This window comes from Labeo rohita, chromosome 25 (genome assembly GCF_022985175.1).
Source record: "Labeo rohita strain BAU-BD-2019 chromosome 25, IGBB_LRoh.1.0, whole genome shotgun sequence".
Classification (NCBI taxonomy): domain Eukaryota; kingdom Metazoa; phylum Chordata; class Actinopteri; order Cypriniformes; family Cyprinidae; genus Labeo; species Labeo rohita.
The window spans coordinates 15,015,837-15,042,175 of NC_066893.1; the positions used below are offsets into that span (position 1 = coordinate 15,015,837).

General features: G+C 33.5%; 1 protein-coding gene across 3 annotated transcripts; it reads right to left on the reverse strand.

Moving 5' to 3' along the window:
• Positions 1 to 25,224, reverse strand: elmo3 (engulfment and cell motility 3). 3 transcript variants are annotated; one of them, XM_051100137.1, is made up of 21 exons: positions 25,036 to 25,224; positions 21,144 to 21,245; positions 17,704 to 17,744; positions 17,535 to 17,607; positions 15,234 to 15,284; positions 14,881 to 15,050; positions 14,690 to 14,789; positions 14,458 to 14,609; positions 13,441 to 13,519; positions 12,793 to 12,843; positions 12,530 to 12,652; positions 12,318 to 12,440; positions 11,212 to 11,316; positions 11,004 to 11,112; positions 10,594 to 10,730; positions 5,246 to 5,409; positions 4,876 to 4,988; positions 4,672 to 4,776; positions 4,495 to 4,574; positions 2,213 to 2,293; positions 1 to 2,038 (listed from the first exon to the last, which is right to left on the reverse strand). In XM_051100137.1, the coding sequence occupies exons 2-21, from the start codon at positions 21,219 to 21,221 to the stop codon at positions 1,826 to 1,828; spliced, it is 2,148 nt and encodes a 715-aa protein (XP_050956094.1). In that variant the 5' UTR covers positions 21,222 to 21,245; positions 25,036 to 25,224; the 3' UTR covers positions 1 to 1,825. The 3 variants fall into 3 exon arrangements, with proteins under 3 accessions (XP_050956094.1, XP_050956095.1, XP_050956096.1); XM_051100138.1 differs by lacking the exons at positions 10,594 to 10,730; positions 11,004 to 11,112; positions 11,212 to 11,316; ... (10 more) ...; positions 21,144 to 21,245; positions 25,036 to 25,224 and adding an exon at positions 8,061 to 8,138; XM_051100139.1 differs by lacking the exons at positions 10,594 to 10,730; positions 11,004 to 11,112; positions 11,212 to 11,316; ... (10 more) ...; positions 21,144 to 21,245; positions 25,036 to 25,224 and adding an exon at positions 5,529 to 5,692.
• Positions 25,225 to 26,339: the final 1,115 nt, after the last annotated feature.

Genomic DNA, 26,339 nt, shown 5'->3' on the forward strand with positions numbered 1-26,339 from the left:
TAATAATATACAATGTATATAATAATATACATTCTTTAATTCCATACAAAGGATAAACAAATCTTGAATTAATATCACATACCATTGTCAGCTGGTAAAGTGGCCGCACATCACTGATCAAAATTGTTACGCAAAACCAGTTTAACAAGGAAAGCTATATACAAAACAGCAAATACAGTACATGGATTGTTTTCTTTCTTTTTTCTAAATCAATGTCATTATTAGATTTGTCAAAACCACAAGAGAACACAAAATCAGTGGATTACACAAGTGTTTATAGAAATCGTGCATATTTTTCCACACATTAAAGTTGTCATCTCCATGAATGCATTTTAAAATGGCACCATAGAATATTTTAAGTATATATATATTTGATCTTGACACACTGTATGCATTATAAATCAACTTACTATGAAGTGCTTGTTATGTACCGATAAAAGCACATTTAGATGTTTAGCCAAAACATGATTATCTTCCATACAAAATACCGAGGTAAAATCCTCCACGGCTAGAACTGAAGGGAAACTGGCTATATCAAAAAAAGTAGTTGGACCAACAGTAAAATGAAGTGAAATTATGTACATCAAGTGTAAATTGAAATTATAAAAATCACACCAAACCACTTGGCCAAACTACTCCTCTAATAACTCAAAAAACATTAGATCTCCAAACCATGTTCCATATGGAGTTTAATCCCACCTCAGTACCAAATTTGTCGATCACTTATTTAATCCAGCAAACTGCACCTAATATGAAAATGTTGTCATTAATTACTCACCCTCATGTCGTTCCAAACCCGTAAGCCCTTTGCTCTTGGATTTCATCAAAAATATCTTAAAGGGTTACTCCACCCCAAAATGAAAATTTTGTTAATCACTTACCCCCATGTCTTTCCAAACACGTAAAGTAAGATATTTTTATGTATTCTGACCCTCCCATAGACAGAAATGTAATAAACAAGATTAACGTCCAGAAACGTAGCAAGGAGATCGGTAAGATAGTTTATGTGACATCAGGGGTTCAACGGTAACTTTACGAAGGTACGAGAATACTTTTTTATACGAAAATAAAACAACGACTTTATTCAACTGTATTCAACAATGCGACACCCTAGCGCCATTTTGAAGTGAATACATCAAAAAAAATCTTAATGTGTGTTCCGAAAACGAACTAAGCTTTTACGGGGTAAGTAATTAATGACAAAAAATCATTTTAGGGTGGAGTAACCGTTTGTGTTCTGAAGATGAACAAAGGTCTTACAGGTTTGGAACAACATGAGGCTTAGTAATTAATGACAGAATTTTCATTTTTGGCTGAACTAATCATTAAACATCGTACCAGATGAGTACCATTTTGAGTCTCAAACCATCATGAAGGAAATGAATAAGGACGTTTTTTTAATCACAAATGTTACATATACTTGAATCTTTTTTCCCCTCCCAAATAAGCTGCTTGATGACATTTAATGCTTCTTAGTACAATTTTGGTAGAAGCTAAATAAGTAAAAATGGGAAAAGTACCACGAAAAGTGTGCGTTTTGACAAAAAAAGGCACTTTTGATACAATACGTCAGGCCTTTAAACTAATAAAAACACTCAACGCTATACTGTCTTTTTCACTGCAGGCATTTATATTACAGCACAGCACTTCAAACGAACACGTTCTGCAATCACAAAGTGCTCTCTCACTCTCATTTCAAGCCCTGTAATACTATCAAATGTCTCCCAATCTGAAACCTGCATTTCTGCTGCCACCGAGTGGCCATTTCCAGTTGTCTTCTGGCCTTGCAATGCAGTAATAACCGCTGTCGACCACATGCTTATGGTTATTGTTCGGCTTGGCTGAAGTCGTAGCAGAAGTTGAAGTTGCTGGGTGGTTTGGGGATTGGCGGTGCCGTGTCTGGGATCGGGACGTTTTCCAGGTCTAGGAGGCGAAGTTTGATTTCCATAGAGAGGAGAATCTCTAGTTCGCTGCGCATGCTCTCGCTGCTCATCTCTTTTCCCAGAAGCACGTTGAGCCCGTCTGTCCATAGACAGAACTGAAGGACAAGAAGTGAAAGATGAAATTGGGGCTACTGGAATAAGGACTTTGGGTAAAAAATACTCCCCCAACCCCCCCATCGGTTAAATTAGCACTGGTTGAACTGAGCTAACAGTACAATAAAACAGCAGGCTCCCAGCAGTTCAGTAGTGGAAAAATAGATTTAACTCACATCTGTTCTGGAGGAGGCGATGAAATTCAAGCTGTACTCTTCAACGTCATATGTGATACTGAAAGCCAAGTCCAACACTTCCTGCAAAACCAACCACAACCCAGAACACAGTTACAGTTCAGTTTTGTTATCTAATGAAACAAGAAAACCTGCGAAATGTGAATAATTTCTGAATTAATGCCAATGTTTTAAAGTAAACACATTTTGGTCATTTTCCACCTATTTTGATACTGTTCAGGTTCATTTTTGATGAAGTCACAAATCGTTCACAATAAGACCATGAATAAGCATTAACAAAATAAATATACTAAATTTTAAGAATACACAGTATATTGGCACTACATTGATTATTGACCAATATCAACAGATTTTAATCTGTATTTATCAGATATTTAATTAATTTTATTCAAGTTTCCCTATTTTTCCATTTAGACCACCACTGCCATCCTCTAATGCTCAATCTTTAAAAATACTAATAATTTAAAACACTGTTAAATGCAGTCTAACAGTAAAAACAAAAAACAAAACTCAAACTGTTATAATGTAAAGCCTAAATTTAATAATACATTTAAAAATAATTGATTTTCGTTTTCAGTGTTTTATTTTTCATTTAGATAATTATTGAAATTAGTAATTTTGAATTTATTGTATTAAATTATTTCATTAATAATAATAACAATAATAATAATAATAATAACAACAACAATAACACACACACACAACATTGATTTTAAAGATTTTAAGATATTTTTATATTAAATATAATTAAAGAACATCACATGAAAATATATTAAATTATTATTTATTTGGTGTTCTTAAATTAGCTATTTATTATTTCAAAATGATTCTTAAATTTTACATTATCACCTAAAATTATAATATTGAATGTTATAATGTAATGCCTAAATTCACTTACAGATTTGAAAATAATTGATTTCAGTTTAGTGTTTTATTTTTTATTTAGATAGTTATTAAAAATGAGTAACTTTGAATCGATTTAATAAATTATTTTAATAATAATAATAATAATAATAATAATAATAATATAATATACACAACATTGATTTTAATGTATTTATTTTTATATAAAATATATAATTAAAAGAACACTACATTAATAAGTTAATTTAAGAACAACAAACAATTCAATATTTGTATTATTTAAAATCTGAAATTATAAATTGTCACCTAGAATTACAATATTGAATGTTACAATGTAATGCCTAAATTCACTTATAGACTAATATATATATATATATATATATATATATATATATATATATATATATATATATATATATATATATATATATATATATATATATATATATATATATATATATATATATATATATATATAGTTTTCATTTAGATAATTATTAAAATTAGTCATTTTGAATTTAATGTATTAAATTATTTGAATAATAATATATATACACACAACATTGATTTGAATGATTTTTATGTATTTTTATATAAAATATATAATTAAAAAACACCACATAAATATCACATTAAAGAACAAATAATACATTAATATTTTTATTATTTAAAAATTATCTCAAATTCTAAATTGTCACCTAGAATTATATTGAATGTTATAATTTTTTTTTTAAATAAATGTATTTTAAAAATTTTTAATGTATTTTATAAAAAATATCTAAAGAACACCACATAAATAATTTAATATATTTTTTATTCTTTAAAAATGACCATCTTTAATTATAACTTATCACCTAGAATTATAATATTGAATTTTATAATGTAATACCTAAATTCAAATTTCAAAATTATTGTAATGTGTTTATTTTTATATAAAATATATATTTAAAGAACACCACATAAATAACTATAGAACACTAAATAAATAATAATATAGTTTTTATATTTAAATGTGTTTTTATAATGTAAATCTTAAATTATAAATCACCTAAAAATATAATATTGAAGGTAATAATGTAATCCCTAAATTCACTTACAGATTTAAAAATAATTTTATTTATATAATTATTAAAATGAGTCATTTTGAATTTAATGTACTAAATTATTTCAATTAAAATCATAAAAATATACATACACCACTGATTTTCATGACTTTAATGTATTTATTTTTACACATGTAATTAAAGAACACCACATTAACTAATTTCTAATATTTAAATGATACATTTTCACCTAGAATTATAATATTGAATCCCTAGTAAATTCAGATTTTATTTCAAATTTTAAGAATGAATGAGCACCATTAAAAAAAAACAAAAAAAAAAAAACCACACACATACCTTAGTCTGTTTTCCCTTGTTCTCCTTCATGTGAGGACAATCTTTCCCAGTCACCACATTTTTGATGTCTGCGACAGGAACTGAGGGAATATCAAAATAGGGATATCAATTTTATTTGACTAAGGTCTACGGTCACCTACTCAAAAACAGTGCTTATTCTATAGCAGTCAGCCTCACTCTTTTCCTGAAGAGCCTCAATGGAGGGCATCTCTGTCTCTTCTTCCACATCTCCATAGTGCAGGACTTTGTGATTAGGAGAGAGCCGACAATACCACAGCTTGTCTGAAAAAAAAAAAAAAAAAAAAAACACACAAAATGACAATTACTCCAGACAGATCCTGATAAATATTTTTGGTGTCTGAGAGGATCTTGCCATCTCACCTTGTCTCCTTCGGCTGCTGATCTTCCGGAAAAGCGTTCCGTGACACAGGCGGTTCAGTCTCTGCTGTCGGATGAGCTCCAGAAGCTCCGGCTTAAGACGTTCCTTCAGCTCACTAGACACAAAAAAAGCAAGAAAATGCTTTTGCTTCAAAACATTTCAGAAGATTTTCATAACTGTAAGTAATTTCAATGGTTCACCACTAGGGGGCGATGATCTCTGTAAATACGTCAATCACTAACTAAATGGCAAATGAGCAATAATATTACAGTAATACAGATACTAAGAGCTTAAAAACAGTGAATCATTTTGAAACAATTGGCTCATTTGATTAAAACATTCAAAAAACTGTTTTCTTCCATCACCACTTACAGCACAGGTGGAGCGAGCGTCTCCTCCTGGTGGAGTCTCTCCGTCTGTCTCAGTTTGAGGATCTCGCTGTAGTTCAGTGCGTTCACCTTATTCTTGAACAGCTCCAGAGATGTGGGTTTGCTGGACAGAGTCCTGGTGATCTGCTCCCGGACGACCTGCATCACCTTTAGAGAAAGAATGAGATTTATTTTAAAAAAAACAACAACAACAAAATCACATATATTATATTTGCAATGTCCTACAGCGTGTCCGTCTCCTCCAATAAACCCTGATGACTACTCACACACAGACCGCTTGACCTCGCTCACCCCTCAACTACATGTCTCTGAGGATCAAGTCAAGAGTAATGAAGGCGAACTGAAAAGGGGTGATGGGGAAACCCGAATGAAACAGCAGGGGAGGAGAAACGGACACTGAAATGATGGGTTTCTCTTGCAGAGAGCGTCCAGCTGTGACACAGAAAGAACTGCAATGACACGCTCGCTCAGCTGGAAGAGCGTAAACGCTCGCAGACAGAGATAGACGCTGCTGACTTCACACTTGGAGGTTAACGTTGAGATCTTTTACAAGAAAAACATGCAAGTGTATTATGCAAGTCAAATTCTGTCTGATCCTGGACACATGACTGCTGTAAAATGACATTATTGTAAAAAAAAAAAATGTGGTGAGTGTTTAATTTTATTCCTGAGATGGCAAAGCTGAATGTTTCTTTGCTGCTCAAGAAACATTTTTTATTATTATTGTTGAAAACAGCTGCTTAATATTTTTGTGAAAGCCATAGATAGCATTTTTGAAAGGCTTCTTATATTAAGGACAATTTATTTGAAACAAATCTTTATTTGAACAACTTCATGCTCCTTTGCTGAATAAAAACATGAATTTAAATAAAAAGACTGACCCTGAACTTTTAAACAGTTTATATACAGTTGAGGTCAGAAGTTTACATACACCTTGCAAAATCTGCAAAATGTTCAATATTTTACCAAAATAAGAGGGATCATAGAAAAAGCATGTTATTTTTTATTTAGTACTGACCTGAATAAGATGTTTCACATAAAAGACATTTACATATAGTCCACAAGAGAAAATAGTTTAATTTATAAAAATGACCCTGTTCAAAAGTTTACATCCCCTTGATTCTTAATACTGTTTTGTTACCTGAATGATGCACAGCTGTGTTTTTATTATTATTATTATTATTATTTTTTTTTTTTTTTTTTGTTTAGTTGTTCAGGACAAACAAGGGACTTATGAACAGTTAAACTGCCTGCTGTTCTTTAGAAAAATCCTTCAGGTCCCACAAACTCTTCAGCATTTTTGTGTATTTGAACCCTTTCCAACAATGACTGTATGATTTTGAGATCCATCTTTTCACACTGAGGACAACTGAGGGACTCATATGCAACTATTACAGAAGTTTCAAACGCTCACTGATGCTCCAGAAGGAAATGATGCATTAAGAGCCAGGGGTGAAAACTTTTAAACAGAATGAAGGTGTACAATTTTCTTATTGTGCATAAATATCTTTTTTTTCCATTTAGTACTGCCCTTCAGAAGCTACAGAAGATACTTTGATACATGTTTCCCAGAAGACAAAATAAGTTAAATTTACTCTAATCTTCAAATTCCAAAAGTTTTCACCCCCTGGCTCTTAATGCATCATTTCTGCACTTTCTGCAGTTTAATGTTTCAGGACAAATAAGGGACTCATGAACAACTGTCACTAAACAAACAAACTCATAAAAAAAACAGCTGTGGATGATTCAGGTAACAACACAGTATTAAGAATCAAGTGTATGTAAACTCTTAAACGGGGTCATTTTTATAAATTCAACTTTTTTTTTGTGAACTCTATGTAAACATCTTTTATGGGAAATATCTTATTCAGGTTAGTACTAAATAAAAATAACATGCATTTTGTATGATCCCTCTTATTTTGGTAAAATAATTAACATTTTGCAGAGGTGTATGTAAACTTTTGACTTCAACTGTATATATAAGATTAAGTAATCAGTGATTTTTTGATTAATGAATCAACAAAAAACATTGCCCGCTTGGCCATCGAAAGGGATAGTTCAAAATGAAAATTACCCCATGATTTACTCACCCTCAAGCCATTCTTTACTTTATGGCAGTGAATGGGTGTTGAGATTTTGAAGCACAATAAAGTGTATAAAATCAAAAAAGTGCTCCACACGGCTCCGGGGGGCTTAATAAAGGCCTTCTAAAGTGAATCATTGCAGCTGTGTGAGAACAATATCCATATTTCAAAATTTTATAATGCCATAATCTGTAGCTTCAACTGTTGCACGCACGTTCATGAGAAAGTGGCGTTCCAGTGGATGACGTAAGATGGACCAAGTTTTGTTTACAGCAAAAAAATACATTACAGTAAAATAAAAAATACAGTAAATATTATGTAGTAAGTGTTAATTTAATTTAATTTAATTTCAGCATTATGCATGTTAAAGTTTAAGCAATTTTACACAAAATATGATTTGCATGACTTACAAACATTTTATAATGAAGTTTATTCATTAGCAAATGTCAAGTTTTAATGCTCTTTTTGTTGTTTGCTTTTCTGAGTAATGCACAATACCAGAAAAAGCTTTTAAACCCTTTACTATTAACCATTTAATTTCCATCTAATATGCACATCATGCCAAAGAGAGTTAAATAATATATATGACAATACTACTCAAACATAATATATACATATCAACATTCATTCCTCCATATCTTGCTTTTTAAAATAAAACAAACATATTTATTCTGTCACACGTCCTACAACACAGAGACAAAACATACATCCTACCTCAGCTATAGTGAAAACAGCAGCTGCGGTCCCCTCACAACCACAGCAACACTAAGTGTGTATGTGTGTGTGTTGGTGTTTGGGTGTGTGTATGTGTTAGAAAGAGTGTATGGTCCCTCCCTCTAGATGCCCACCAATAGACTCAGCAACAAACCAGCCGGCAACAGCAATATGCCAGCAACTATTAGCGATCGTTAAAGAGAAACAGTACAGTCAGGGTACAAAAAAAGCGGGAAAAAAATGGTGAAGTAAGCTATTAGAAAACACACATAGTGTGGGTAATTTTCCTTCCAAGAGCTCAGCTTTGACTACTTTCCTCAGGTTTGACGTCAAGAAAACCGCTGAATCATTAAACACAGAGCCACATGTTTCCTAACACAAAACTAAAAAACCTTCTAGAACAAAGACAAAAAGGGCACTGAAAATGCTATTTTGACATTTTAAAACGCCAAGCTATTTTTGGGATGTGGTTTACTGCTGATGTGTATTTCTGCTAGGAAGCAGGATTGCTTTTGTTCCTCTAATACCGCTTTATAAAGTCCCTGCCCACGAGGTTGGTGCGGTGGGGGGCGGCGATCGGCAAAAACAAAAGACAGGCCGGTCAGCTGGACGCTCGCTCCATCCCAAAGGTCACAAAGGTCACGGGGTTTACGGCCTGAAAGTGGTTATTAAACGGAGGTCTGTTTTGTTGCAGTGTTAGGGGAAGGACGCTTTCTTTAACATCAGAAAAGAAGGAGAAATTTAGGGAATGCTGATATACACAAAAGCACTTAAAAGGAGTCTGTTTGTTTGGTCGAGGAGCAGCATGCTTGTCATTCCACAAGCTTGACGTTTCTCAGACACGTCCAGATGAACTGATCAATATCCATTTGTTCTATAAACTATAAATCATGGCTGCAGCTGGCCACTTTTCAGATACCCATGTTGTGTGATTCAATTGCAAATCAAAGCTTTTAAAAAGTGATAAATACACCTTGGATTTTAAAATAATACGCAATAAAACTTGAAAAATACACTGGGTTTCTAATGACTTTAGAAACAGCATTCACAGCTTATTTCAGGTCCATAATGCAACTTGTTTTCTAATGAATGTTCAAGATACACTGCCGTTCAAAATGCCGTTTGGGATCAGAGAAAAAAAAAAAAAAAAAAAAAAAAAAAAAAAAAAAGTGATGTTGTGAAATATTATCTCAGTCAAAAAGTTTTCTATGTAAATATTTTTAAAAATGTAATTTATTTCTATGATGCAAAGCTGAATTTTCAGCATCATTACTCTAGTATTTAGTGTCACATGATCCTTCAGAAGTTATTCTAATATGCTGATTTATTATATTAACAGTTGAGCTGCTTAATATTTTTATGGAACCTGTGATACTTTTTTCAAGATTCTTTGATGAACAAAACGTTTATGAATAAAAAAAAAAAAAAAAAAAAAAAAAACAGCATTTTAAAAATATAAATATTTTGTAATAATATAAACTATCATTTAAAAATTTGGGGTTAGTAATTTTTTTAATCTTTCCTTTTTTGAAAGAAATTAATCCTCACCAAGGATATGTTAAATTGATAAAAAGTGATAGCAAAGACTTGTATTGTTAGAAAAGATTTCTATTTTGAATAAATGCTTATCTTTTTAACTTTTTATTCATCAAAGAATCCAGAAAAAAGTATCACAAGTTCCAAAAAATATTATGCAGCACAACCGTTTCCAACATCGATAATAAAAGTAATAAATCAGCATATTAGAATAATTTCTGAATAATCATGTGAGACTGGAATAATGGCTGATGAAAATTAAGCTTTGCATCACAGGAATAAATTATATTTTAAAATATATTAAAATAAAAAAAAAAAAAACATTATTTTAAACTGTAATAATATTTCACAATATTACTGTTTTTTCTGTATTTTTGATCAAGTAAATGCAGCCTTAATGAGTGTAAGAGCATTCTTTATAATAATAAAAAAAAATCATTAAAATTTTTTTAAAAACTTTCATTTTTATTTGTTTTTTTATTTTTATTTTTTTACTTCAGTCATGACAATCTTACAAATCAGCTTAACTCAGCTCAATTATCAATTTTTCTGATAATTTTGGTAAAATAATTAAGATTCAACTAGTGTAAAATTAAATTATCATCAAAAGTTTTTGGTCACTATTTAATTTTAATCCTGCAAAATTTTCAGCAGTAATTTTGTTGAGGAATGCGCTTTTGACATTTTTAATCATCTTTATTTTGAAATATTTTTTATTTAGCTTTAATTTAATTGTCAATTTTTAGTTTTAGCATTTTTAGTAATTCAACCTGTACGAAAATGAGAAATAATGCTTTGGAAACCCAGTAGAATAAAATAGGTTTTTCAAGTTTAAATTGTGTCTAATATTTATATTCCATTTTTCTTCAGCTTTATTTTAATTAACAAAAATGATTTTAAAAAATGATTGTAAGAACTGACCAACACAACGAAAGAAAAAAAGGGAGGTGCAAAAGTCTCTATAAGCAGCACAGAGATGGTGGAGGCGATGATCTACCTTATCAAAGTCCTCCTGCGTGGCTCTCATCTCCTTCCACGTCTTGTTGAGGAGCTGAATGCAGATGCAGAAAAGCTCCTCCAGCAGTCGGTCTTGAGCAAAGAAGATTGGATGATAGTCCGAACCAGTCTCAGATGCTGCGGAAAAGACATGAGTGAAATTAATAAACGAAAACATAATGCCAAGAGAAAACAGAATGATTTCGCAGGATCATGTGACACTGAAGACTGGAATTTTGGCTGCTGAAACTTCAGCTTTGTCCTCACAGGAATAAATTACATTTTTAAAAGTATCAAAGTAGTGATGAAAGTCATATCAAAAAACGTTTTTCCCCATCAGGACATAAGCTAAGCTATAAACTCATCTGATCATTGCCACCATCTCCAGCGCTGTGTCAAATTTTTACTCACGGGGTTCTCCGATGCGCAAGATCTCACACAAGATGAGAGTGAGCTGAATGCTGCTGCGGGCAAATGGACACTCGTGTTTGTCCTCTCTGCTGCTGTTCTCCAGCACAAACTGAGACACAGTGGGACAAAGAATTACAGGCCTGATACACACAAATATAGTGAAATTCTTCTGCATTAGACAACATAAAATCCACGAGGGCTCACTCACCCTGCTGTAAGCGTCAGGGTAACGAGAGGCAAAATACGCCATGGTGTCCAACGCCAGGAGACCCGGAGGACACCGGCTCAGATCCTGACCAGGATTACTGTTATTCTGACACACACAAATACACAAAACATACTTGAATTTAAATGTGACATATCATGAAAATCAGACTCTTTCCATGTTCCAGTTTTACATTCGGGTCCCTAGTGCATCTCCCTCAGTGAGATCCATCTGTTCACACTGAGGACAACTGAGGGACTCATATAGAGCCAGTGGGGTGAAAACTTTTGGAATTTAAGGATCAGGGTGAATTTTACTTTTATTTTGTCTTCTGGGAAACATAAAAGTATCTTCTGTAGCTTCTAAAGGGCAGTAATCAGTGAAAAAATATGATATTTAGGCAAAATAAGAAAAATGTACACATTCATTTGGTATAAATGTTTTCACCCCCGGTAATGCATTGTTTCTCCTTCTGGAGCATCAGTGAGTGTTTGAACCTTCTGTTATAGTTGCATTTGAGTCCCTCGGTTGTCCTCAGTGTGGAAAGATGGATCTCAAAATCATACAGTCATTGTTGGAAAGGGTTCAAATACACAAAAATGCTGAACAACCAAAGAATTTGTGGGACCTGAAATTTTTTTTGAAGAACAGTGGAGTTTAACTGTTCAGGACAAACATGGGACTAACTAAACACAAAACACAACTGTGGATCTTTAACAACACAGTATTGGGAATCAAGTGTATGTAAACTTTTGAACAGGGTTATTTTTATTAATTCAACTATTGTTTTCTCTTGTGGACTATATGTAAACATCTTTTATGTGAAATATCTGATTCAGGTCAGTACTAAATAAAAAAAATAACATGAATTTTGTCTGATCCCTCTTATTTTGGTAAAATAATTAACATTTATGTAAACTTTTGACCTCAACTGTAATAAATGATCTGTGGGGTTCACAGGTAATTTTGAGCTGAAACTTCATAGACACATTCTGGGGACACTTGAGACTTACATTACATATTGTAAAAAGGTGCATAATGGGTCTCCTCTAAGATTTCAGGCTTGTTATGATGCAGTATTCATACTAAAATATTTCTGTTGTACTCACAGAGAAGCCGAGTTTCTTAAACTCTTTAGCGCAGAGGGAACGTCTACGTTCGTTACTCAGACCGCTCTCGCTTTCAGTCTCAAACGCAGCCTGTCTGAGCCCGTGAAGCATATCCCTCTGATCCTGAAGGATATCAGAAAAAAGTATGTGTGAGAAATAAAAGCGCAGTGAGCAACTCAAAAATCAAATGAAGATGCAGAATAAAAGTAAACCTGGCTGTAGGAGTCAAGAGGGGTCCTCATACGGGCCTCCAGGTGGTTCAGACGGACCGTCTGCAGCACATACAGGTAGTGGGCCATCTCATCTCCAACTGAACTAGAGCTGTGGATGATGTTCTGCAAACATAAAACATATATGTTATATCATATTTAATGTTTATATTATTGGAAGTCAATGTGATTGTGATGGGAAATGTTCACTGTGACAAGATTTTTTTTTAAAACATGAATGAGCAAGAGCTTCAAATCTTTCTCACCTTGTGAATATACTGGCGCAGGTTCCTCTTCTCAAGAAATTCAAAGAGCTCCTGAAAGGATTTTAAATTTAAAATCAGAAACACATTATAAAATCACTTTTAAGGGCCAGTTCAGCTAAAAATTAAAATTCAGTCATTAATTACTCACCCTCATGTCGTTCCAAACTTGTAAGACCTTCGTTCATCTTCAGAACACAAATTAAGCTATTTTTGATTAAATCTGAGAGCTTTCTGACCTGCATAGACAGCAATGCAACTAACACATTCAAGGCCCAGAAAGGTAGTAAGGACATTGTTAAAATAGTCCATGTGACATCAGTGGTTCAACCGTAATTTTATGAAGCAACGAAAATACTTTTTGTGAGCAAAGGAAACAAAACTAACTACTTTAGTCAACAATTTCTTCTCTTCCATGTCAGTCTTCAGTGCCCTGACGCAATGCATCAAAAACCTCTTAATTTGTGTTCTGAAGATGAACGAAGGTCTCACGGGTTTGGAACGACATGAGAGCGAGTAATTAATGACAATTTTCATTAATGGGTGAGCTATCCCCAATAAAGTGAACTTATTTGATTGCACTATTATTATACCCAACAGATAGCAAAACTAAGACATCAGAGAGACAAAACAAAAACCTCATCCTCTCACCTGTCTGTCTGACTCTGCACCAGCCAGCAGCATCGCCATCAGCAGAGCCATGGCCTTAGTCTGCAGCTGCTGGTTTGTTCTACAGTGTAATAGAAAAAAAAAAAGGAAATGGGAAATGTTAATGTTAGAATGCTGATTCTATCCAACACATACTAATCTTAAATGTGATGAATATCTACATGATGAGTTAAACCGAAAGGTATTTTCAGAAAGAGGAAGAAACATTCACTTGCATGACAAAGGAAGTAACGTTTATTTGTGTGTTAAGCAGAAAAGAAGACAATGACGCCCTCTAGAAACATATTTCTCTTTTTGAATGTAATGCAACTGCTATGCAATTTGATTGTGACGATAAATATGTGACCCTGGACCACAAAATCATTCACAAGGGTATATTTTTTTTTAAATTGACATTTATACATTGTCTGAAAGCTGAATATATAAGCTTTCCATTAATCTATGGTTTGTTAGGCAAAATATTGAGAAAGTCGCCTTTAAAGTTGTCCAAATGAAGTTCTTAGCAATGCATATTACTAATCGAAAATTAAGTTTTGATATATTTACGGTAGGAAATTTACTAAATATCTTCATGGAACGGAACATGATACTTAATACCCTAATGATTTTTAGCATAAAAAGATCATTTTGACCCATACAATGTATTGTTGGCTATTGCTACAAATATACCCATTGCTACTTAAGGCTGGTTTTGTGGTCCATGTTCACATATATCAATAGCTGTTGATGTTATTATTAAAGTTAGGTCATTTGAACAATGTTGCTTTTATTATTATCCTGGACTTTGTTTTTGTAAGCATTGAGAACCATTATTATTAAACATCTGCTATTGAAACTGTATGTTAATTTATGTTTTCAGCATAAATGAACTTCAATATAAAATCATCGTTATCTATTGTCATTTATGTGGTGTCACACCCTCTACTATTGCAGTTACTCTTCCACCCCCGTAAAATAAACATTGGTAATACAAACAATCAAGTACCCTTCTGTACTTACACCTGCAGATGGGAAATGAGTCTCTCCAGGGTGATTTCCTGTTTGACCTCATTAAACAGACTACTGCTGCTGAGCACCATACTCTCCAGGATAGCCAGCGACACCTGCTGGATAGATGTGTCCAGAACCTTTGCATTCACAAAATTGGCAATCTGAAAAACAAACACAAGTGAATCAATAAAAACAGATATAGATAACTTGTTAACCAATTAAGTGTGTGTAGCTTTATTACCTTTTTGATAAAGACACTGGACAGATTCTCCCAGGACACAATGCCATGATCCATGAGCTCCATGAAAGCAGTAAGAGTGTGTGTCATTATCAGAGGAGCCCTGCAGAAAGAAAAATCATACTTTCATTGGTTAATACTTAGCTTTGGACAACAATAAAAAAACTGAGACAAAAGACAAACAGGAAACTGACTCATGAGCGTCCTCTACTATCTTGACGAGCAGGGAGTGTCCATCACGGCTGATAAACTCTTGAGCGAACGTGATGTCGGTGGAAACATCGGCCAGCAGCTTCAAAGAGTCACAGCGCACGCCGGAGTCTGAACTCTGAATGCCTTTATACAGATCTTCAGCACAACGGCCCTGACAGACACAGAGCAAGAAAACATGGCCATTATATGGTACTGTGGTTGTGTACATTTGAATTTAACACAAATACTGCACGAACAGATGTGTTTAGATACACAATGCAAGTTAAATACTGTCGCTGTCAAACTCTGGTTGCAAAATGACTGATTTGGGCACATGAGGTTTTGTGATACTCACTGGGGCTTTGGTTAAACGCAGGATGCTGCCATTTTTGATGTCTAGGCGGTTCTAGAACAAGTTATAAAGCAACCAACAGTCAGTGGACAGGAAGTAATACAGTTATTATTAGACATCGTTATCACAGAGAGAGACAGGCAGCAAGAAACCCCCCCCAAAGAAAACAAGACACATATACAGATGGACACAAAGACAGAACAGCAAAAAAGAAAAAGAAACAGAGACAAAAAGAACAATAAAAAACTGAAAGCAAGCAAGAAAACTGTCAAGAACGACATAAAGAAAGAAAGAACAGCCAAGAACAGTCCAGAAAGAAAGAACAGCCAAGAAAGAAAAATCCAGAAAGAAAGAAACACCAGTCAAGAAACAAAGAACAGCCAAGAAAGACAAAAAGAAAGAACAGCCAAGAGCAGTCCCAAAAGAACAGCCAAAAAAGAAAGAAGGAACAGTCAAGGATGACAAAAAAAGAAAGAGAATATTCAAGTAACAGAAAGAAAGCCAAGAAATAAAGCCAAGAAATAAAGAAGTCAAGAAAGACAGAAAAAAAGAAAGAACAGCCAAAAACAGTCCAGAAAGAAAGAACAGCCAAGAAAGAAAGAAAGAAAGACGGAAGTCAAACTTTGAAAGAACAAAGAACTTCCTTTTTGGTAGCACATCATATATTTATAAATGCCACAAACTAAGTAGTAAAGAATGAACACATCTGCATTAGTAGAACCATTAATGTTTATATAAATATATAGATATTGATGTATTTTATTATGTTTATTTATGGATGCACGTTATATGTATTTTTTCTTATTAATTATTATTATTATTTTTTTTATTTTTTTTGGTATGTACAATGCTTTGGCAATATGTATAAGTATGTCATGCCAATAAAGCAATATGAAAATTGAAAAAAAAAAAAAAAAAAAAAAAAAAAAAATGAAAAAAGTCCAGGAAGACCAAAAGAAAGAACGAAGAAAACAAAAAAAACAATCAAGAAAAACAAACAGAAGGAAAGAAAAGCAAAGCAAGACAAATAGGGAAAAAAAGAGAACAGCTAAGAAAGAACAGACAAGAAAAAAGACAGGAAGAAAAAAAAAAGAACAGTCAAGAAAGCCCAGAAAGAACAGCCAAGAAAGACAGTGAATAAACACAAAAATGGAAGAAAGATAGAAAGTCAAGAAAGACCAAAAGAAAGAAAGAACAGCCAAAAACAGCCCAGAAAGAAAAGCCAAGAATGAAAGAACAGTCAATAACAGTCCATAAAGAAAGAACAACCAAGAAAGAAAGAACGAACAGTCAAGAAAGACAAATAGAAAGAAATAACAGTCAAGAAAGATCAGTCAAGAAAAAAAAGACAAAAAGAACAAAATAAAGAAAAAAAGTCAGGCAGTCAAGAAGGATGAAAAAGGTTTTAAAAAAAAAAGAACAGCCAAAAAAGTCAAGAAAGACGAAAAGGAAAGAAAGAACAGTCAAGAAAGAACAGTCAAGAAAGAACAGCCAAGAAAGTAAAGAAAGACAAAAAACAGAAAGAAAAAACAGTAATGAAAGAAATAGTCAAGAAAGACAAACAAAAGAACAGTCAAGACAGAAAGACCAAAAAGAAAAAGATAGAAAGTAAGAAAGAACAGTCAAGACCAGAAAAAACAGAAAGAACAGCCAAGAAAGACAGTCAAAAAAGACAAAAAAGAAAGCAAGAACAGCCAAAATAGACAGTCAAGAAAGACAGAAAAGAAAGAAAGAATAGTCAACAAAGAAAGAATAGTCAAGAAAGACAAAAGAAAGAAAGAACAGTCAAGACAGAAAGGCAGGAAGTCTTTACTACAGTGTTAATTAAATATGGCACAGGATTCATGTTGTGTTGTTTTTGTCTGTAGCATTGCATCACTACTCCAATTTATTTTCAGACTCTCAGAGTGAGCATCTGGAAATCTGCTACAGATGCTGCTTGATGACGCTGGCAGTTGAATAGCCCTACTTTGGGTGTCCAAAAGCCCATTTGGAGCGTAGCCCAAGGCTTGGTGGTTTATGTGCTCAACTGTAATTCAAGCCTTTGCCTCTACTTGTTTGGGAACTCACAATCTCCACACTCTCACTTCACACACGCACATCTGATGATTCAGACACATAATACTATACGCTTTCATCAGCTCTTTCAGTCACACCCCCACAATACAGACATATCTGACCCCACCCAAAATCAACAACAAATATATAGCGTCATATAAGTGAAGCACACAGTACTGGATTAAAGTCCCCACACACAGACACTAATAAGCTCATACACATATCAATATGGTGGAAATGTCCTACAGATTCAGTGATGTATGTCTGGATCCCATCTGCATACTGCAGAGCATAGTTGTCAGGACCTGGAAGATTCCACCTGCAAAAATAATACAACACCCATTACAAAAACAGCTATTTTACATTATGGAAAAATATACACAGATATTTCAGTGATGGAAAAACACACACTTACTTGTCACAAACCTCTTTTATGACAGCAGTGAGAGGCTTTTTCTGAAACAAGAGAAAATTACGAAATGTATTATTATAATGTGAGTCAGGGTTAATGAAGTGATGCTAATTTTTTGTCTGGATCTATACATTTATTAAAAAATAAATAAAAATGCAATTCATACATGCAATGACTTGAATATGTCACTTTTAGGATGAGCATGTTTTTAATTTCTGAATTAAATGTCATGTAATTTATGGGTTATTATATTGATATTGCACTGAAGAAAACAGACGAAAATCAAATTTAAACAAAAATGTGAAATATTGCCTTGGCAAATAGAAATATTTGCTAAATAGAAATATTTTTTAAAAACAAAAACAAATAATGAACGACAAGAGCACATCATTAAATGACTAAAAAATAAAAACTTATATTTAAAAAAAATTACATGTACATATCGTAATATTAAATATTAAAAATATTAATAAATACTATAATGGTAAATAAATAATAATCATTTTAAAAAATCTCAAAATACATATACCTATATATATATATATATATATATATATATATTGAAATTATTATTCAAATGACAAAAAACAGCAAACGACATCGGGACGATGATGTGTGGCTAAATAAGTCTTAACATTTTTAAGTCTTAAAATAAAAAACAAAATAAGTGACAAAACAGGAAGGGAAAAAGCTTCTCCCAAGTCAACATCTGAAATATCTCATAATTTGTGGCAGCTCCTGTGGCTCACCGATCAGAAATTTCAGTGTTCCGCGGTAGACCAGTCGGTGGCCTATAATTAGTGGTGAACGGGCTGGCAGCGAATAGAAGCGTTTAGGACGACAAGGAAGTGCAGAAGGGAAGGTCATCGGGGGTTTGAGGTTCTCTCTAACTAATCCTTAAGTACCAATCAGATTCACACAGCAGGTTCATTCATATTTCAACCCAGTTATCTCACGGTTTAGAAAACACAAAGAAGAGCTTCTTTGACAATAGCGGGTCTTTTAGACAATAACACATTCTGTTAGGACGTCCCAAACAATGGGATCCAAAGCCTCTGAAGATAGCGAATATGCTCAGCATTTGTGCACTCTATTGTTTAGCAAATAGACGCCCATATGAGCATCTTCAAAACAACGGAGAAAGAAACTAATTGGATATAATTTGTAAGAAGTAGAAAGTCTTTGATGATTAAGACCAAATCAATTTTAATTATTGAAGACAATAATAAAATAATTATTATATAATAAGTTCTAAATAGTATTTTGTTTTTGCCTAGGATAGAAAATGATGATCTAAAACAACTTTAAAACAAAATCTTAAAACAAAACTGTATTAAAATTTCAGAGTGACTGAGCTGACAAAATTGTGACAGACCATTTTAAATAAAAATTAAAATTAAATATGACCGAACGATTGTTTATAATTTGGCATCTACCACAGCGATATTCATGGCAAGAAACAAGTGAAAAATAGAAAAAGGAAGTGAAAAGGAAAGAACAAGACAGTCAAGAGTCAGGAAAGAAAGAACAGTCAAGAAAGACAAAAAGAAAGAAAGTCAAGAAAGACAAAAAAGACAGAAAAACTGTCAAGAAAGGTAAAAAAAAAAAAAAACAGTCAAAAAAGAAGAGTCAGGAAAGAAAGAACAGTCAAGAAAGACAAAAGGAAAGAGCCAAGAAAGACAAAAAAGAAAGACAAAAACAGCCAAGAAAGGTAAAGAAAGAAGTCAATAAAGACAAAAAGAAAGAGTCAAGAAAGACAAAAAAGACAGAAAAACTGACAAGAAAGGTAAAAAAAAAGAACAGCCAAAAAAGAAGAGTCAGGAAAGAAAGAACAGTCAAGAAAGACAAAAGGAAAGAGCCAAGAAAGACAAAAAAGAAAGACAAAAACAGCCAAGAAAGGTAAAGAAAGAAGTCAATAAAGACAAAAAGAAAGAGTCAAGAAAGACAAAAAATAAACAATAGTCAAGAAAGGTAAAGAAAGAAGTCAATAAATACAAAAAGAAAGAGTTAAGAAAGACAAAAAAAGAAAAACAGTCAAGAAAGAAAAGTCAAAACAGAAAAAGAACAGTCAAGAAAGAAAAGTCAGGAAAGAAAGAACAGTTAAAAAAGAAAGAAAGAAAAAGAAAGAAAGAAAGAAAGAAAGAAAGAAAGAAAGAAAGAAAGAAAAAGAAAGAAAGTAAAAAAAACAGTCAAAAAGGAAAAGACTAAAGAACTAAAAGTAGTCAAAAAAAGAACAGTCAGAAAAGAAAGAACAGTCAAGAAAGACAAGAGTAAAGAGACAAGAAAGAAAAAAAAAGAAAAAAAAAAGAGAGTCAAGAAAGGTAAATAAAGAACAGCCAATAAAGACTAAATGAAAGTCAAGAAAGACAAAAAAAGAAAAACAGTCAAGAAAGAAAAAGAATAGTTAAAAAAAGAAAAGTCAGGAAAGACAGAATAGTCGAGAATGAACAGTCCAAAAAGAAAGAAAGAAAAGTAAAAAAAAAAAAAAGGAACAGTTAAGAAAGAAAAGACTCAAGAACTAAAAGTACAGTCAAAAAAGAACAGTCAGGAAAGAAAGAACAGTCAAGAAAGACAAAGGAAAGAAGGAGTCAAGAAAGACAAAAAGAAAGAAAAAACAGTCAAGAAAGAAAAGTCAAGAACAAAAAGAAGAGTCAAGAAAGAAGTCAGGAAAGAAAGAATAGTAAAAGAAGAGTCAAGAAAGAAGTGTCAAGAAAGAAAAGTCAGGAAAGAAAGAACAGTCAAGAAAGAACTATCAAAAAAGAAAAGGAAAGAAAGAAAGGAAGAAAGGCTGTTTAAGGAGTAACAAGTTAGAATATAATAGGGGTTGATGAATGTGTGTTTTTCGGGGCTGATGCAGATACAGATTATTACAGATCGAGTAGACCAATAAGTGATATTTTGAACCGATAAATGTCTTTGTAAAAATAGAAATTAAAGTCAAAATGAATAATAACAAGGGGTCTGACAAAAACTTTCTTTAAATGTTTTTGAAATTATTTTATCAGCACACTAGTTTTGAAAACACTGATAACTATAAAAACGCTTAATATCTGCACCGATAATCGGCCGACCCCTAGAATATAATATCATAATTCTGATACAATACAGAGAAAATCAAATGAAATGATTCTTGTACACAAATGTATCATCTCTGATTTCACAGTGAGAGTGAAAAAAAAAAACTTATTTACACTTCCCAACTTGATATTTTGCACTTGTAAGAATGCATAATCACAGTTTCTCAAAACTCAGACCTAAAGTATTCAGACAGAACTTCCTCATTTGCATAAATCCCTTCGTCTTTATGAAACGTATATCTGTGAACTTCAGTATGATACTGAATGAACAGTGTTTTATTCCTCAAATGCTGATTACTGACAAGTTTCGCTCTCTTGCACACTGGTCAACATCCTCTTTATGACAGGAAGTACACAACGGCTCACCTGGTCCAGTTGAATGAGCTGCGGGTATGCGCCCGGCATCTGAATGGCAATCTTTACTATATCCTTTTGCTGCGGCATGTTGAGATATGAACAGCTACAACCCTGAAAGGAAAGGGGAGGGGGAATCAGGAAATAAACTCTAAAAACAATCTACAAGTATTCAAACAATGAGTACAAACATACTTTTCAGGTACATACCTTTCATTTCAAAGTGTATGAGCAACTGTGCCAACCAAACACAAGTATACTGACATATTTCAAAACATACTAAAATGCCACTGAGGTAAAGAGTGTGGGCAAGCGCTATTTCTAGCGTGACTATGTGTTCTGTGTTTAAGGTCTTCCTCTTTTAAAAGAGAACTTGTGTGTCTCTCTCAGGTTGTTTTAAGTTACAATATGTCAGCACGCTGGGATTAATGGTGTGGTCTCATTTTTACTTGACCCCTACATTTGTAACTATCAGAATTTAAGGGCTAGTTCAGCCAAAAATGAAAATTCTGTCATCATTTACCCAAACAGTTGCTGCTCTCATTTGACTCCCACAGCATTTTTTTCATTCTGTGGAAGTCAACGGGGGCCATCACCTTTTCGGTTAACCACATTTTTTCAAAATATTATCTTTTGTGCTCATCAGAAGAAACAAACTCTTTCAAGTATAGAACAACTTGAGTGTGCGCAAAAACTATACCTTTAGGTCTAGACCAAATACAGTTCATTTTATATACCGTCCTACAGTGAAAAGTATGGAACCCGCTTTCACCACTTAAATATGAAATAAAAAAGGTAATTGCGACTTTTTTATCTCGCAATTCTGACTTTTTTCACAGAACTGTGATACTAACTCGCAATTCAGGCTTTTATTGTTTGGTTTTTTTTCCACCCTCAAACTCTGCGAGTTTATATCCCACAATTTTGCCTTTATAACTCATAAGTGCAAGTTATAAAGAAAGAACTGGGAGTATAAATATCTGGGAATTCTGGCTTAATTTCTCAGAATTCTGAAATTATATCTCGGAATTATGACTTATAATTCGCAAATGTGAGTTTATATCTCACAATTCTGACTTAATATCTCATAATTCTGAGTTCATATCTCAAAATTCTGACTTTATTTCTCAGAATTCTAAATTGATATCTCGCAACTCTGACTTTATTGCTCAGAATTCTGAGTTTATATCTCACAATCCTGGCTTAATTTCTCAGGATTCAGAGTTCATGTTTTGCAATTCTGACTTAATTTCTCAGAATTCTGAGTTTATATCTCGCAATTCTGACTTCAGAACTGAGTTTATATCTCGTAATTCTGACTTAATTCCTCTGAATTCTGAGCTCATATCCCACGATCCTGACTTTATTGCTCAGAATTCTGAGTTTATATCTCACAATCCTGACTTAATTTCTCAGGATTCAGAGTTCATGTTTTGCAATTCTGACTTAATTTCTCAGAATTCTGAGTTCATATCTCGTAATTCTGACTGAAATTCTCTGAATTCTAAGTTCATATCCCACGATCCTGACTGTAATTTGCAACTGCAAGTTTATATAACAAAATTCTGAGAAAGAAATTTGAATTGCTAGTTTATATCTTACAATCCTGACTTAATTTCTCAGAATTCTGAGTTTATATATCACAGTTGTGACTTAATTTGAGAGGGTGCTCGCTGCAGAGCCAAATGGGAGGAGCTGGAGCTCTAGCTCCCCCTCGCTGGAGGTAATGGGTGGAGATAGACACCTAACCACACCCTAACCCTACCCCTTACCCTATCCTAAACATAACCCCACCCATTAGTTCACACAGAGGTGGAGCTGAACATCCAGAGAGGGGGAGCTGGAGGCCATTCGGCTCTCCAGTGAGCAGTACTTGCTTTATTTCTCAAAATTCTGAGTCTGTATCACGCAATTCTAACTAAATTTCTAAAAATTCTAAAAAGAGCTCACATTATGCAATTCTGACTTCATAACTCGCAATTGTGAGTTTATATCATGCAATTCTGACTTTATAACTTGCAACTGAGTGTTTATATCATAATTCTAAGAAAAAAAGTCAGAACTGCGAGATGTAAACATGCAATTGCAAGAAAAAAGTCAGAATTTTTAGATGAGTCACAATTACCTTTTTTATTCAATTCAGTGGCTGAAACTGGGATACATAGAAAAGTAAAAAGAACGTTAGTGATAAAAAGTGATTTTAATTTAGTGAAATTTAATTTAATTACATTACTTAACCTCATGTCGTTCCAAAACTCTAAACAACTATACAGAAAATACAGTGCTGCTCATGAAAATCTAGTTAACTTGCTGCTAAGTGTTAAACAAAACTCTCATTATCTTTCAAGGATTTGACGTCAGTAATAACCTTGCAAATTGTTCTTCCTCAAAAGCTTATATTAGCTGCCCGGTGCATTGTACACATGTAACTCAGACAAACAGCTCAGACAAAAATGAAAAATCAGTAATCATGTCATTCCAAACCTGTACAACATTTTCAGTGGAACACAAAAACAGATACTGCGAAGAATATTTATTTTTGTCTGAAACAACACTGACCATCTTTTATGGACAAACAACACTGAGATATTTCTCAAAATATCTTGTGTGTTTGAAAGAGAAGTCATCGCACAGGTTTGGAACAACATGAAGGTGAGCAATAATAACAGAATTTTAATTTTATGGAGAAGTATACCTCTAAAGCCAGCCCATCAGAAAGAAGCATGTGATTTCAGCCATCTCTTCCTATTTTTGCATGCAATATACATCAGATAGCCAGTGAACTAACTGTGGGCGGCCCGTAAGTGTGCCATCTGAGGCTGAAACTACTTTTATATGCACATGCACACGGCTGCTTTATTAAGGAGCCTCTGCCGAACTGTTAAACTGACTCAAAGTACTTCCATATGTGTCCTCAGAAGACTTCCAACTGGAAGAGTGAAAGCTGGTTTTTAAGTGATTTTGAACAATAAAATACACTAAATGGGCCCAAAACAACATCTCAACTAAAACTTTAATCCTATCTCTGTGATTTACACCGATTATTCACAGAAATACTAATCCAAAGCACATGACTGAAAACTCTACATATTAATGAGCTTTTTCAAGCTGATTGAATTACTTTTCAGACACAGCCTTAAGACTTTGGGCAAGAGTTGCTGACACAGACTGAATGTTTGTGTTTCCCAGACTCCATTCCCAGCATGCCTCAGCACGCTCACAGAAAAGTTGTGACAGCACAGCCTTCCTGCCATCCTATTTTTTGGGTTTAGATATGGCTGCAACAAGAAATAAACGGTCAAAACTAGTTACAAAGACTACTTTAGGGTCCACCGACAACATTCTTAAATGTTTCTTGCCCTTTGAACCCTGAGCATGTCTGATCTCCAGTGGGAGTGAATGGAAAAAAATCAGGCTGTTTGGAATTTCATCCGTGCAACTCTCTGACAGACCAACAACCTCCAAAGCAGACATCTCACACTTTTCCTGTAACGTTTCACTGGATTTCTTAATCAAAACCTCCTTTGGCAAATCCAAAAGTGCTAGGAAGATTAGTAGTCACATGTCTGAAGATTGAATGTGCCTGGCTATGCATTTCATCCACTAATAATTGACGTCAAACACAAAAGATTTAAAGGGAAATATTTGTATTCAATTCAAAACTATTTGCATGTAAATCTGACAGAACACTTATATTTAAACGATGTGGAACGCTGTTTTACAGCTTTCAAGTACTAACAGAAACAAACCTCGCGTTTGAAGCTTTGTTGAACTATTCATAACAATAGTTCAATACAAACCGAATATGTGAATGTAAACACGTACACGTTTAAATCTGTTTTGACTGTTTAGCGTTCGAGAGAAGTAGCAGCCAAAGTGTTTTGAACTAAAGTTATTTTCTTACCTGTTGGAAAGCAGGAAAAGATATCACACTCTACGAGATCACGGAGTTGTGGAGCGGATAAACATTTGCGCTTTATTCGCGCGAAACGGCAACCGTGATTTGATTCTTTTCGAACGTTCGGCTGTTACATTTCGTTCAAAGTTTTCGGAGAGTTCTAATTGATCACATTCACAGTTCCGGGTTGAATAATGTCCCTCCCGCCCCCTGGAGGAGGGAGCGGAGACCCAACTCCAAAAGTTTATGGGAATTTTTTCTGAGGGACCAAGAGGGGAGACCCAAAACTTTACAGGAAACTTTACGCGGCCCGAAACAAAACTAAACGCTACATTTACAATCAACGTAGCTGTTTACACTTAAAGTTAGACGTGCTATGTCGGTCCCTTACTGGCTGTGTTGTCCATAAATAATGATATATCCTCTCGGGACCCAGGCAGAGACTTTTGTCCTCTGTAGAGGACATTACATTTTAGTGAATTACTCTGAGCCACAGTTTTAAGTCTGGATGTCCTCTACACTTTTTTTTTTTTTTTTTTGGGGGGGGAGATATCAAATTTGGAGGTTTGGTTATAAACACTCCCTCCCTCTCTTAGGGAAATATGATCATATTGTAATTATCATTTAAATCTGACTAATTTTCAAATTGTTTGTCGTAAATAAACATCTGGGAAAAATGTTATGGGGTTTTAAATCGGAATATGACTTTTGTTATAATTTTCATACATGTCTTCTGTAGAGTACACTAGGTAAATCAAGCATTTCGGGGAGACACAAGCCATTAGCCAAATATGAGATATTCTCATGAAAATGTTGATATTCTCATTAAAAAAGTTATTACTCCCATTATACTTATTTTTTTTTATTACGGTTTGGCCTAAAACCACATTAATATGCAAATAAGATGCAATGGATTGACATTGTACAGAATGGGAATACAAATTTATGAATGTTTTACGCACATATTTCATAAAGTAAAAAATATATCAAATCATTTTGTTAACACACAACCAGTCAAAAGTTAGATTTTTGATGAACAGTAAGATTTTTAATGTTTTCTAAAGAAGTCTCTTCTGCTCACCAAGCCTGCATTTATTTGATCCAACGTACAACAAAAACTGTAAAATTTTGAAATATTTTTACTATTTAAAATAACTGCTTTCTATGTTAATATATTTTAAAATGTAACTTATTCCTGTGATTTCAAAGCTGAATTTTAGCATCATTACTCCAGTCACATGATCCTTCAGAAATCATTCTAATATTCTGATTTGCTGCTCAAAAAACATTTATTATGTTGAAAACAGCTG

Excerpts from the sequence above, each read along its gene's own strand:
- elmo3 (XM_051100137.1), bottom strand. The coding sequence starts at position 21,221 with ATGCCGCAGCAAAAGGATATAGTAAAGATTGCCATTCAGATGCCGGGC. Across the intron at positions 4,989-5,245 it reads ACGCTCGCTCCACCTGTGCT|TGAGCTGAAGGAACGTCTTA; the intron begins GTAAGTGGTGAT and ends TTTTGTGTCTAG. Across the intron at positions 2,039-2,212 it reads TCGCCTCCTCCAGAACAGAT|TTCTGTCTATGGACAGACGG; the intron begins GTGAGTTAAATC and ends CTTGTCCTTCAG.